This window comes from Schistocerca piceifrons, chromosome 1 (assembly GCF_021461385.2).
Source record: "Schistocerca piceifrons isolate TAMUIC-IGC-003096 chromosome 1, iqSchPice1.1, whole genome shotgun sequence".
Lineage (NCBI taxonomy): Eukaryota > Metazoa > Arthropoda > Insecta > Orthoptera > Acrididae > Schistocerca > Schistocerca piceifrons.
The window spans coordinates 588,050,822-588,062,337 of record NC_060138.1 but is presented as its reverse complement, the minus strand read 5'-3'; the positions used below and the strand labels follow the sequence as shown (position 1 = coordinate 588,062,337).

Here is an 11,516-nt window from a genome sequence, read left to right as displayed (position 1 = left end):
TACTGTTAATGAATGGCAGCACAGCGAAGCGAATCACCAGACTGATGATCAAATTTGTAGTCAGAGTGTGTGAGATAACACCGAGAGTGCTCCTGTTGTCGTACGAAATCGCAGCACAGACCACAATTGCAGGTGTAGGTCCAACGTGTCTAACACGCAGGCAGGTTCATTGCAGACCCCCAGCTGATCTCTTTCTAACCGACACACGACCATCACTGCCACCGAGGCAGAACCAGCTTTCATCAGAAAGCACAACAGATATCAACGTTGCCCTCCAGTGAGCCCTCGCTTGAGGTCGCAAACGGCGGTCCTTTCGCGATCAGTCGATTGCACGCTACAGGGCGTCTGGCTTGGAGTTGTCCTCGAAGTAATCGATTTGTAGCAGTTCGTTGTGTAACTGTGGTGCCAAATGCTGCTCAAACTGGTGCTTCCAGACGCAGCCAGAGCAATACGCTGAACACGACCGTCTTCACTCTCGGTACTGCTACATGGTCTTCCGGAGCCGGGTCTTCTTGCGACCTTACATTCTCGTGACCACTGCTGCCACAAATGATGTACAGTAGCTACATTCCTACCAATTCTTTGTGCAATAGTTCAAGAGGAACATCCAGCTTCTCGCAGCCCTGTTACACGACGTCATTCAAACTTAGTGAAGTGTTCATAGTAGCGTCTATGTTGCCTTAAAGGCATTCTTGACTAAAATCAACTCACAATGTCCAATCCCAAAGGTAACTAACGCTCACGAATGTTACTGAGTATATTTGCATCCTCATAGCGGCGCTTCCAGCGCCACTCCTATGCGACTGGCTCGAAAACTGAAAAGACGTCATCTTTCAGATGTGAGAACATGCCTAGCAGCTTTCGTTTATATCGCACAAGTCCTTCTAGGTGATGTGATTTTTTTCTTCAGTGTATATCTCGCGAAAAAGCCTCCCCCTACTATCTGCGACTGGAAAAAGAAATGGTGGCAAGTGACGGAGGTACAAACAATTAACCCCCCCCCCCCCTGTTCACCGTAAGGTAACTCGTGGAGTGGTGCAGACGTAAATGTACATGTAAATAATGAGTGGATGTACATGTGTAAACGAAAAAAACTGAAGAATAAGCTAAACTGGACCAAAAGTAGGTGTACAATGAGCAGTGTATTAACAGTTTGAAGTTAAGGCAAAGGCACATGGACGTTTGACAGAAAATGGAAAAGTTTGCTTTGAGGGACGAGGTGCGGCACTTGAAACGTAACAGCCCATTGAGGCATATTTAAAATGAACATTTCCCAGACTAATTCAGGATCGCACATGTGAACAAAATATGTAACTCGTCTAGAAAATCTAATAACTGAGAAAATAACTGTTTAATCTATTTCAGATCAAAGTGTAGAAGCTCTGTAAATGAAGGGAATAATTCCCGTGAAGGGACTCTCCAGTAATTAATAGAAAATATAAATGTATTATTGTAATTTCTTATGTGAGAGTTTATTCTCGAAAGAAATAACATACATGTACTAATATCATAGTGTACTTACTGTACTGAGCAGACCTACGTTTATATATGTATTTTCAGTTATTTTGTAAAAATTTTAATTGTTGATTAATCAAATGTTCATCTTAAACAATGCTGAGGATTGTTCAGGATTGTTAAGAAAGTATAAAGGGTGGCTGCCATGTTGGCAGGGAGAGTCAGTCTGGTTTTGAGTTTTGAACAGTGAACGTGTAGCTGCTCCTATTGTATTGTATTGTTAAGTATTGTCTGCCTTTGTAATAATACTTTAATTTTTTTTATGGTGTAATAAATGTGTTTAAAAAACATAATACAAGATGATTTTTAATTTTAACTTTTCCGAAGTTAAAATTTTTTACAGTTACTGAGAACTTAGGACTTCAGCTGCGACAGATCTGCAGGAAGGATGAATACACAAAAACCCGAACGTATAAATGCTTAACCCAAGAATAATTACGGTGTAATAGGTACGTTATACACATTGTACCAGTGTGGAGCACCCCTTATATCATGGAGAGTGTCCAATGTCAGGTACCTTTCTGCAAGTCGCTTGAACAAGCTACTTCCGCAAGTTCATTGGGCATGGAAACACACGCACAACAATGTGGCTTCCGTACATTTCGTTATGTAAAAGTAGCTTCCGCAAGTTAGTGTAAACAGTTCCTAGTTTCTTGAAGCTTGCTGAATCAGCTGCTGAACTTGCCAGTTGCTGCAAATTTTTGTGAAACGTGTAAAAGTGTTGTGTCGACAGTGCAGTGTTGAAATACGTGTGGTCCAGGGAAAAATTCGCGGTTATAGCAAAGAGTCTAGTGCTTTCCTGTGCTGCGGGTGAAACGTATCACTCACTGTCTGGTCGTTAGGATAAGTATGAGATGAACTGTTGACTCCAGGTGTCAGTCTGCCACATTTATAGGCTTATATAATTTTTTTAACATTCTTATTTCATTTATCTCATCTTTCAAAGGCTCGATTTATTATACTGATATTAATTCCGTTACATCTCTGCTCTGGCTCGACTGTTACTAATCGGTACTTGAACCTAAAACACCGACAGTTCTCATTTTGTAATTCCAGAATCCTTTCACAAGAAGCGAAACTAGCTTATCGTTAGTATTTATGTAGAGAACACATGTATACTTTAGGATCGTTTTCCAACTAACAATCTTCATGATATAAGCAACTTTACAAAAGGCATTGTTGATTAACTGATTTTACGAATTTCAATTCCAAAATGCCAAAAGCCGCGTAAAACTTTATGTTCCGATGTGAGAGGAACGAATTAACACGTAATTCCGTGATGTTACTCTGCATTCACCAGCAAGTTTTTGACTGTAATCCGCAATATCTTCCTTTTTCAGTAATGAAGGACGTAACCAGTGGTTGTTAAAACAATACACAAGTAGTGGCGAATCAGCCACCGGGATCCAGTATTCCGATAGATTTTGTGAGCCAGTTTTGTTACACTTTTGTAACCATATTAAGGAATAAACATACAATTCTGAAAGAGAAACATCTTGTCAACCTGAATTTCTTGAAATTTCTCTTGGCATTACCAGATCATTAGCTACACTCTCAAGAAATCAGCAAATTTTAGTCGAGCGGATACTCACAAATTCTTTCGCAGCAGCTGCAGCATAGGAAGAAGATCGGCGAGAAACGAAGATGAGTATCTGCTATTTGACTGTTACACCTGTAGTCATACAAATGCACACCCAGACTACTGAATATGCTGCTTGGTATCATGGATTTGGCTATAGGTGATAAAGTATTTACTAAAATTTAGCATACCCTGACGCCTAAGTAAGGAGAAGTAATTCGAGGCAACACTGGTCGACGCCCATTGAACTGAGTCTGTATTCTGCTGAGGTGTTAATCGCAGCATGAGCTTCGTAAATGTCCAGTGTAATAACATCTTCATGAATTTCGGCTACAGAATTGTAAAATAAAAATTAAAAAAAAATCGCATAAGTACCATTGGCGGCAGCACTTATGAATACCGTCACAACTCTCCTAATGGAGGTATACAAGGACAGCATTTGTTACCTGTTCTACTTCAGCACTCCCTCGCCTCATCTCTCTTCATGTAACTGCTATCCCTAAGAAGAGGAGTAAATGGAAGATTCAGTCTCAGGTGTCACTATTTTCTCTTACCTGATCACTACACAAGTTGTTTTACATGCATAAGAAACAGTCTCAAGAACCGACGTGTGATGAGAATACCTTAAAGAACTTGAGGAAGTAGTGAAGAACTTCATTTAAAATATGCGTGTCCTTTCATTCATCACATTTTTCGCCACTTTAATATTGCCATGTAATTATGTGCAAGAGTAGTTTAAAATGTAGGGAAGAATGGAAATTTTCAGAGAAGTTGTTTTTTAATGGTTTCAGGCTTTTATAACAAATATTCAAGTGTTGATTGTAAGAAACAGAGAAATAACTAAGATTGTCTCATACGATATAAAATCGGACAAAAGTGTGAAGTTAACTGTGTTTGATATGTGTATAAACATAATTTCCAGTATTCCGATGTTTCATCTAATGACCAAACTTACTCTAAAATCAATATGTCAAAAACGGAATGAGCGTTCTGGACATATTTTCTGCAATTGGTAGGAATAACTTTCGGATAGAGGTCGAATGCTTAAATCAAAAGCTAAGCTAATCACTGAACACAGCGAAATACAGTTACAGATGAATCAACATTGTACGTTCATTAGAGGGATCCATAGAAGCACTGAATAATGTGTTCGTCTCGTGTGGCGTTCATGCGATATCCGGAGATAAGTGTGAAGTGTCTCCCATCTCGGAGTGTTAGGTAAGCAGAGAGTTGACGCCGAGGCTGGGTGCGTCGGCCACGGCGTTCTTGAAGTCTGCGTACTCGCAGCAATACGAGTAGCCCTTCTCCTGGTCCGTGGCCTTCCAGGATATCCAGCTGATCTTGCTGCATACGTCTGTGCAGACGAAGTAGTCAGAGCCAGGGTTCTCAATGTACGGATTGTTTACGCCCACGAACACCACAGCTGCCTTAGTGTTAGCGTCGTATACGATCTTCCAGAAGATCTTTGGAACTGGAATGTACTTGCTACCGTCAGCGTAAAGATACAACTCCGTCTCGACATTGTTCACGTCCAGCAGCGTCGTGATGCCGTGCGTACCCGTGTAGATTTCCAGTTCTACCTCGTTGTTCGACACATAGGAACGTACATTGTTTTCCAAGGTGTTCCAGTTGCCACCGTTGAACGTTTGCCACTGCGGCGCAGCATTCACGTACAAAAATGAGGCATACTCCAGCGCGCCAAGAATGAAATCGGCCTTAGCACTGAGGTGTCCCCTGGAAAGGAAGTAGTCACTGGTTTCAGAGATGTACTTGGACCCCAGTTGACTGGACCCCAGCAGCGTGCCGACCGTCTGAATCTGTGTGGCACGTTTGTACTGGTTATCCACGTCGATGTCGCCGAAGAAGCCGCCGTCCAACCAATCGGGCCGGTCAAAACCGCTCTGCCTACCCCCCATTTCGGCGATCATCGTGGAGTGGTCGTACACCGTGTTGTAGGAACGATCGTCGAAGCAGGCGTCGATCAGCGTGTAGAAGTCGGCGCCGACCTGGAAGCCTAGCTGGATCACTTGGTACTGACCGCTGCTTCCGCACGAGCTGCCCGTTTTCTGGCCTGACGGCTTCGGCTGGGATCGGCAGCTGAGGTCAGCGAAGTCGTACGATCGCCCGTCGATGGAGAAGGTGGAGCCCGAGACGCAGTAGGCCGTCGCCTGCGATTGCCCGGTGGCCTGGAGGCTGTTGTCGGGGCAGGCGACTACGATCTGCTCGTTCCGGCTGAGCGAGATCACCCCCGAGGAGTCCGGCGTGACGAAGCCGTGCACGTCTTTGCTGCCACCGGGTATCAGCAGCAACGGCTGCGGGTCGGGCATCTTGGATCCGTTCACGTCCACAAAGCAACCTGCCAATTTGAATACACAGTTTATATTGGTTGCACCCATAGGGTTAGTTTCGCAACAGGCTACAAAAGGATTACAAAAAAATAACTCTGGCAAAGTATTTGCACACAGTAAATCGTAAGTTGGAAAGTTTATCACCGAAACGTATTCATTTGCTTCAGTTAAATATTAAAGTCAGAGCAAGAGTCTGATGTTGCTTAATCTACAATTACAGAAACTGACTACCGTAGCCTATGCAAGAGGAAGCGATAATACACTACTGGCCTTGCTAAAAACTTTCTAAATCGAAGATCGTACAAGTATTTATTTATTTAACTATCAGTTTCGGCAGACATTGCTGTCATCTTGAGATCTTGTAAAAAACTTTGTTAGGAAACGTGTTCATTTTTAAGTTGGACCTCCCGCCAAGTTGTCATGTGGATAAAAAAACAGCACATTACAAAAGGTTTATAATAACTAAAATATTTAAAAACATAAAGCACAAAGCACATCGCGGACGAAGATCGAAAGTATACAACTTTACTACTATACGGGCCAGCGCTGCGCATGCGCAAATCATGGGTCGCAACTCAAGAGCTGCATAGGGTTACATCAGAGAGCATCCCAGGATGCCCCTGAGAGCTACAACACCAAAAAGCGCTTCTCGGCTTTTGGTAAGATAAATGTGTAGCTTTTCTTCTAGGTCACACTTTATTGGTGAAAATATAGAGTCATATCACAAACATAAGGAGTAAGTACTGATAATTTGCTGTGCATCTCATATATTCAACAGTTTATGGATTTTAAAATTAAAAAGAAAAATTACTTTCAAGCTAATTCGTACTTGGATCGTAGCAACCATTTCATTACTGCATACTTTGAGCACAGTATTAGTTACATCAAGTTTTATTTTGTAAAAGTTTCTGATCACAATATTTGAGAACCCTTTAGTAACTAGCTCTTGTTACTGGTGGTCGAGTATGTACAACAATCACTGCACACATTCTTGTACCATCGCTACACATTTTAAGTATCGGTATCAATTTTAGTTTTGTTGTTACTGAAAACATAATTTTCATGTTATCCACTGATTTTGTGTGGAACAAGCGTTGTGCTACATAGCCATGTAGCATTTTCCTTGTGTATTTTTAAGTATGAGAGCATTAGCGTCATTCAAGTAGCGAATACTCTCAAATCGCTTCTGAAATCCATAACCATGAGTGATTATACGATGTAGAGAGATAGGCATTTGATCACCGTTTAGGAAATACATCCTATTTTACCCATAAACAACTAGTGAGACAATTCGGCCCATTCTGTTGATGGATTCTGCTCAGCGTGTTTCATAACTGCCAGTGTCAGTATTGTCGGCACAATTGAACATCAAATCAGTTCCACATATTTTTTGCCGGCCGTTGTGGCCGAGCGGTTCTGAGCACTTCAGTCCGGAACCGCGCTGCTGCTACGGTCGCAGGTTCGAATCCTGCCTTGGGCATGGATGTGTGTGATGTCCTTAGTTAGGTTTAAGTAGTTCTAAGTCTAGGGGACTGATGACCTCAGATGTTAAGTCCCATAATGCTTAGAGCCATTTGAACCACATATTTTGCTTCCCTTGCAATGTTGTGTTGACAGTGAATTTAAACTTCAGTACAGGAGTAATGTGACTTTTTTCAAAGCGAACTCACAATTAGGAAGGCTGGTCGCCATTTTTGGCACTACTACACTCTAAGACAAGAAAACGACGCACCACGAAGGAATTATCTAAATGTTATGGAAATCGGTAAATGTGACGTACATGTACAGACAATCAAATGATTACAATTTCATAAAAATTGAATGATTTATTTAAGAGAAAGAGTTTCAGAAACTGGGCAAGTCAATAACGTGTTGGTCCACCTATGGCTTACACAAGCGATTATTTGGCTTAGCACTGATTGATAGAGGTGTTCGATGTCCTTCTGAGGGATATTGCGCCATGTTCTGTCCAATTGGCGCACTAGGTCGTCAAAATCGCGAGCCGAGTGGAAGGTCCTGCTCCAAATGTTCTCAGTTGTGGAGAGATCCGGCGACCTTGCTGGCCAAGGTAGAGTTTGGCAAGAACAAAGACGAACAGTAGAAACTCTCGCGGTGTGCGGGTGGGCACTATCTTGTTGAAATATAAGCCCACGTTGGCTTGCGATGAAGAATATCACCTACGTACCGCTGTGGCGTAAAGGTACCGCGGATAACAACCAAAGGGTCATACTTTAAAACGAAATGGCATTCCAGACCATCACTCATGATTATTGAGCCGTATAGCGGGCGACAGTCAGGTTGGTATCCCACCGTTGTCCAGAGCGTCTCCACACACGTCTTCGGCCTGGAACCTCATTTACTAGAGTACAGTTGTCTTCAGTCCCACTCCGACCGAACGGAGCCCCGATGACAAGTGCCTAGAGACACCCCAGACAGCGGTGGGATACCACCCTGACTGTAGTCAACCCCACGGCCCAACAGTCACGAGTGGTGGTCTGTCTTCGTCCACAGTTTTTGCCCTCTACATCTCCCTCTAGTACCATGGAAATCATTCCCTCATGTCTTAACAGATGTCCTATCATCCTGTCCCTTCTCCTTATCAGTGTTTTCCACATATTCCTTTCCCCTCCGACTCTGCGCAGAGCCTCCTCATTCCTTACCTTATCAGACCACCTAATTTTCAACATTCGTCTGTAGCACCACATCTCAAATACTTCGATTCTCTTCTGTTCCGGTTTTCCCACAATCCATGTTCCACTACTATGCGATGCTGTACTCCAGACGTACATTCTCAGAAATTTCTTCCTCGAATTAAGGCCGGTATTTGATATTAGCAGACTTCTCTTGTCCAGGAATGCCCTTTTTGCCATTTCTAGTCTGCTTTTGATGTCTGTCCGTCATTGGTTATTTTACTGCCTAGGTAGCGAATGTATTCTACGCTCCGTTTTGTGGCCCTTCGTGGCAAGCCATCGTGGGCTTACGTTTCAGCAAGATAATTCCCGCCCGCAGTCGACGAGAGTTTCTACTGCTTGTCTTCGTTCGTGCCAACCCCTACCTTGGGCACCAAGGTCGCTGGATGTCTCCCCAGCTGAGAAAGTTCGGAGCACTAAGGGCGCGACCATCCAACCAGTTCGGACAGAACCGATTGGACAGAATATGGCACGATATCCATCAGGAGGACATCAAGCAAGTTTATCAATCAGTCCCAAGCCAAATAACAGCTTGAATAAGGGTCAGAGGTGGAGCAACACACTATTGACTCGCTAAATTCTGTTGAACAAATCATCGAATTTTTCTGAAATTGAACTCTTGGAATCGTTTATTAGTGTGTACAAGTACATCACACCAACCGCTGTCCGCCCCAATTTCGTTAGCTGTAGGAGATGCTGACGATGTGTAGTTGTAGACACGGGCATGACGGCGGGCCGATGTAGTACTGTCGACAGCACTGTCCGTAGAGTTCACAGGCTAGTATACAGAGCGGACCCGCTGTCTGTCACTAGCACCGACTTCCGCAACGAGCACAGAATTCATTATCCATCGTTTATCAGCGGTTTCTGTAGAAATCATTGCTGCCAGAGCTGTCACTTCAGAAATTTAATATTTGGAAATATTTGAAGTAAAATTATAATACGTTGCACGTGCATTTGATAAAATTCGAAGATCAAATACCTGTGCATGATGACGGGAATTAGGAGCGGCACTTTGATAACATAATACCGTGAGACAATTGTTTGAATTAGCAAGTGTCAAATCACGTCCATAATCAGTATCAAGTACGGACGCCGATGCAACCCATCAAATTTACATCCGACAAAAATTCATGTTCTGGAGGTTGTCATCAGCACCGAAATAATGAAGGTGATATAAAGTACATAGTACTGTCTTGCTTGAAGCAGAACCACACATTATTTCAAAAGCCACAGCTGTTTTCCCACGCGTACTACGTTGCTATATCATTATTTTCCCAATTACAATATGGTTGACGAAGGTCGTTACAGAACTTTAGATTCGTAATTGAAGAAACTAGTTTATGTAGGTAGGAGAAACTGGAAAATTACGGGACACAGTAAATAGTGTGAATTAAGAAATGTTAACTTTACATTGTACCAGTGGCCTTTTCTTTGATTTTCCTCTATGCTCAATTTAAGATTTTAGAACCTGACTCTGAAATCTGTATAAAAGGATACAAACCGTACGTTCTCCGACTCCGTGTGTAACGCTGACTAATATTCACACATATGGCCACGTCGTAGCGAGACTCATACATTTTCGTCGAACATGTTTAGTCTTAGCATAATGTACTGAAGACGGACCAATACGCTTTAAGTTCGTAATAGGATAAGATAGGGTTACAGCTTAACATTATGGTATCGTTTCTGCGTCGAAGAAGCTATGAAGGGAGCTCAAGTCAGATTTGCCAGTGGAATAAAATTGCACACGGTGCGGCTACCAAAGCTCATAGATTTTTTAATCTTTCATCCCAAACTACTTTGCACAGAATGTGGGTTAGGTATAAAGAAAGCTAAGACGTATGTGACACTGAGAAGTAGAAAGTAAAACCGCTTGTTTACCAACATAATTATTAATTATGACAATAGAAGAAGGTATTGGATTCGCCTATGTAAGAAGATATCAAAAGTAGATTGGCATAAGCGGAGAAGACTTGTGTTAGTAAGAGAGACCTTTTGATGTCACGTATCGATATGGAACAGAGGGGAACTTCTGTAAAGCTCAGTAGTGAGTGAAAATCAAATGTGGATTAAGGGAAACATGCAGGCATTTGAAATGTGTAGCTGTCGAAGAATGTTACAGATAATGAAGAACTACAAAAAAAGATAGGTGAAGACAACGAAGAAAGATGACTACCGACGACCCTTATCAAAGAAGGCACAGGCTAGTGGGAAGGCACTGCGGCATACAGGAATAATAAATGAGGTTCTGGAAGAAGCAGTAGTGGAGAAAAATTGGAATCTGTAATTCACGTACTGTTTTTTTTTTTCTTTGCCTTAATTCTGAATCAATGAAGCGCTTAAGAAAAATAGCCGAGCTCGATTTCCAAATCAACAAGTTAACAGTCACGGAAAGCATTTGATTTTATGATGTTGCTCCCACATGTCTCGTACACGCTACTACCCACGTAAAAATACGTCTAAGGAAGAACTTCAGTGATGAGGCTAATTAGAGGGAGCAGTCATCACCTGTAAGAGCGGTGCACTAACCTTTGTGGATTCACGTTAAGTCTAATGCGTCATCAGATAGTTTTATAAAATTAGCGTTTAAGACAAGTGTCAATAATTAAATATGGGAAGTGGCATATGGTTTCTGTAGCGAAATAATAAAAAATTGTAGGAAAAAATCGAATAATAAAGACGTAGTGTACGATGTGACGATCTGTAATCACTTTATAACTGCAGTTGACTATGGACTCTTGTTGCACAGTGTAAACGTAGATATGAAGGTAGAAAGAAACGTTCAGCAAACCAAATATCCACATTGCGAAATTTTTTTAAGCGTAGGGGAGTATACCAGATCAAAATAAGCAACGAGTTCGGTATATTATAAACCCAAGGATGTATTGACAGAAAAATGGAAAAACTATTTAACTGGAAATAGCAAAGACGTTGGAATTACGAAGGAAGTAAAACAAAAGAAAATCTTAAATGCAAAGACGTAGCTATTAAAGATGGGCGAGGGTGGTGGGCCCGTGAATACAATAAGAGGAACTTAATACAATTTGCTGAATTAAATAGTATTCGGAAATTTCTCCGTGAGACAGAAGATAAAATGAAAATTTAATGACAGAAACAACTGAAGGCAATCTGAAGTGTGAAAGCAATACGGAATATGAAGAAAATGAAACAGAAATTTAAGTTAACAGACACCGCATTTTATCAGTTAAGATGGCAGGAGAATAGTATCAGCTTTACAAGATTGGTTTAAATGATTTCGTAACTCAAAAGATGAATGACATACACAGAAACTATTAATGAAAGTAATGACATTCCAGAAGTAATGCAAGATCAGGTGTGCAAAACCGTTCAGTCTATGAAGCAAGAGAAGGCGGTGAGAAA

The 11,516-nt window shown here is 41.8% G+C and overlaps 1 protein-coding gene across 1 annotated transcript in view; it reads right to left on the bottom strand.

Annotated features, from left to right (window-relative positions):
• Window positions 1-4,308: 4,308 nt before the first annotated feature.
• Window positions 4,309-11,516, bottom strand: part of LOC124754737 — a 179,108-nt gene continuing 171,900 nt past the window's right edge. Inside the window, 1 exon segment of the mRNA XM_047249029.1 lies at window positions 4,309-5,450. Coding sequence (XP_047104985.1) covers window positions 4,309-5,450 — 1,142 coding nt within the window.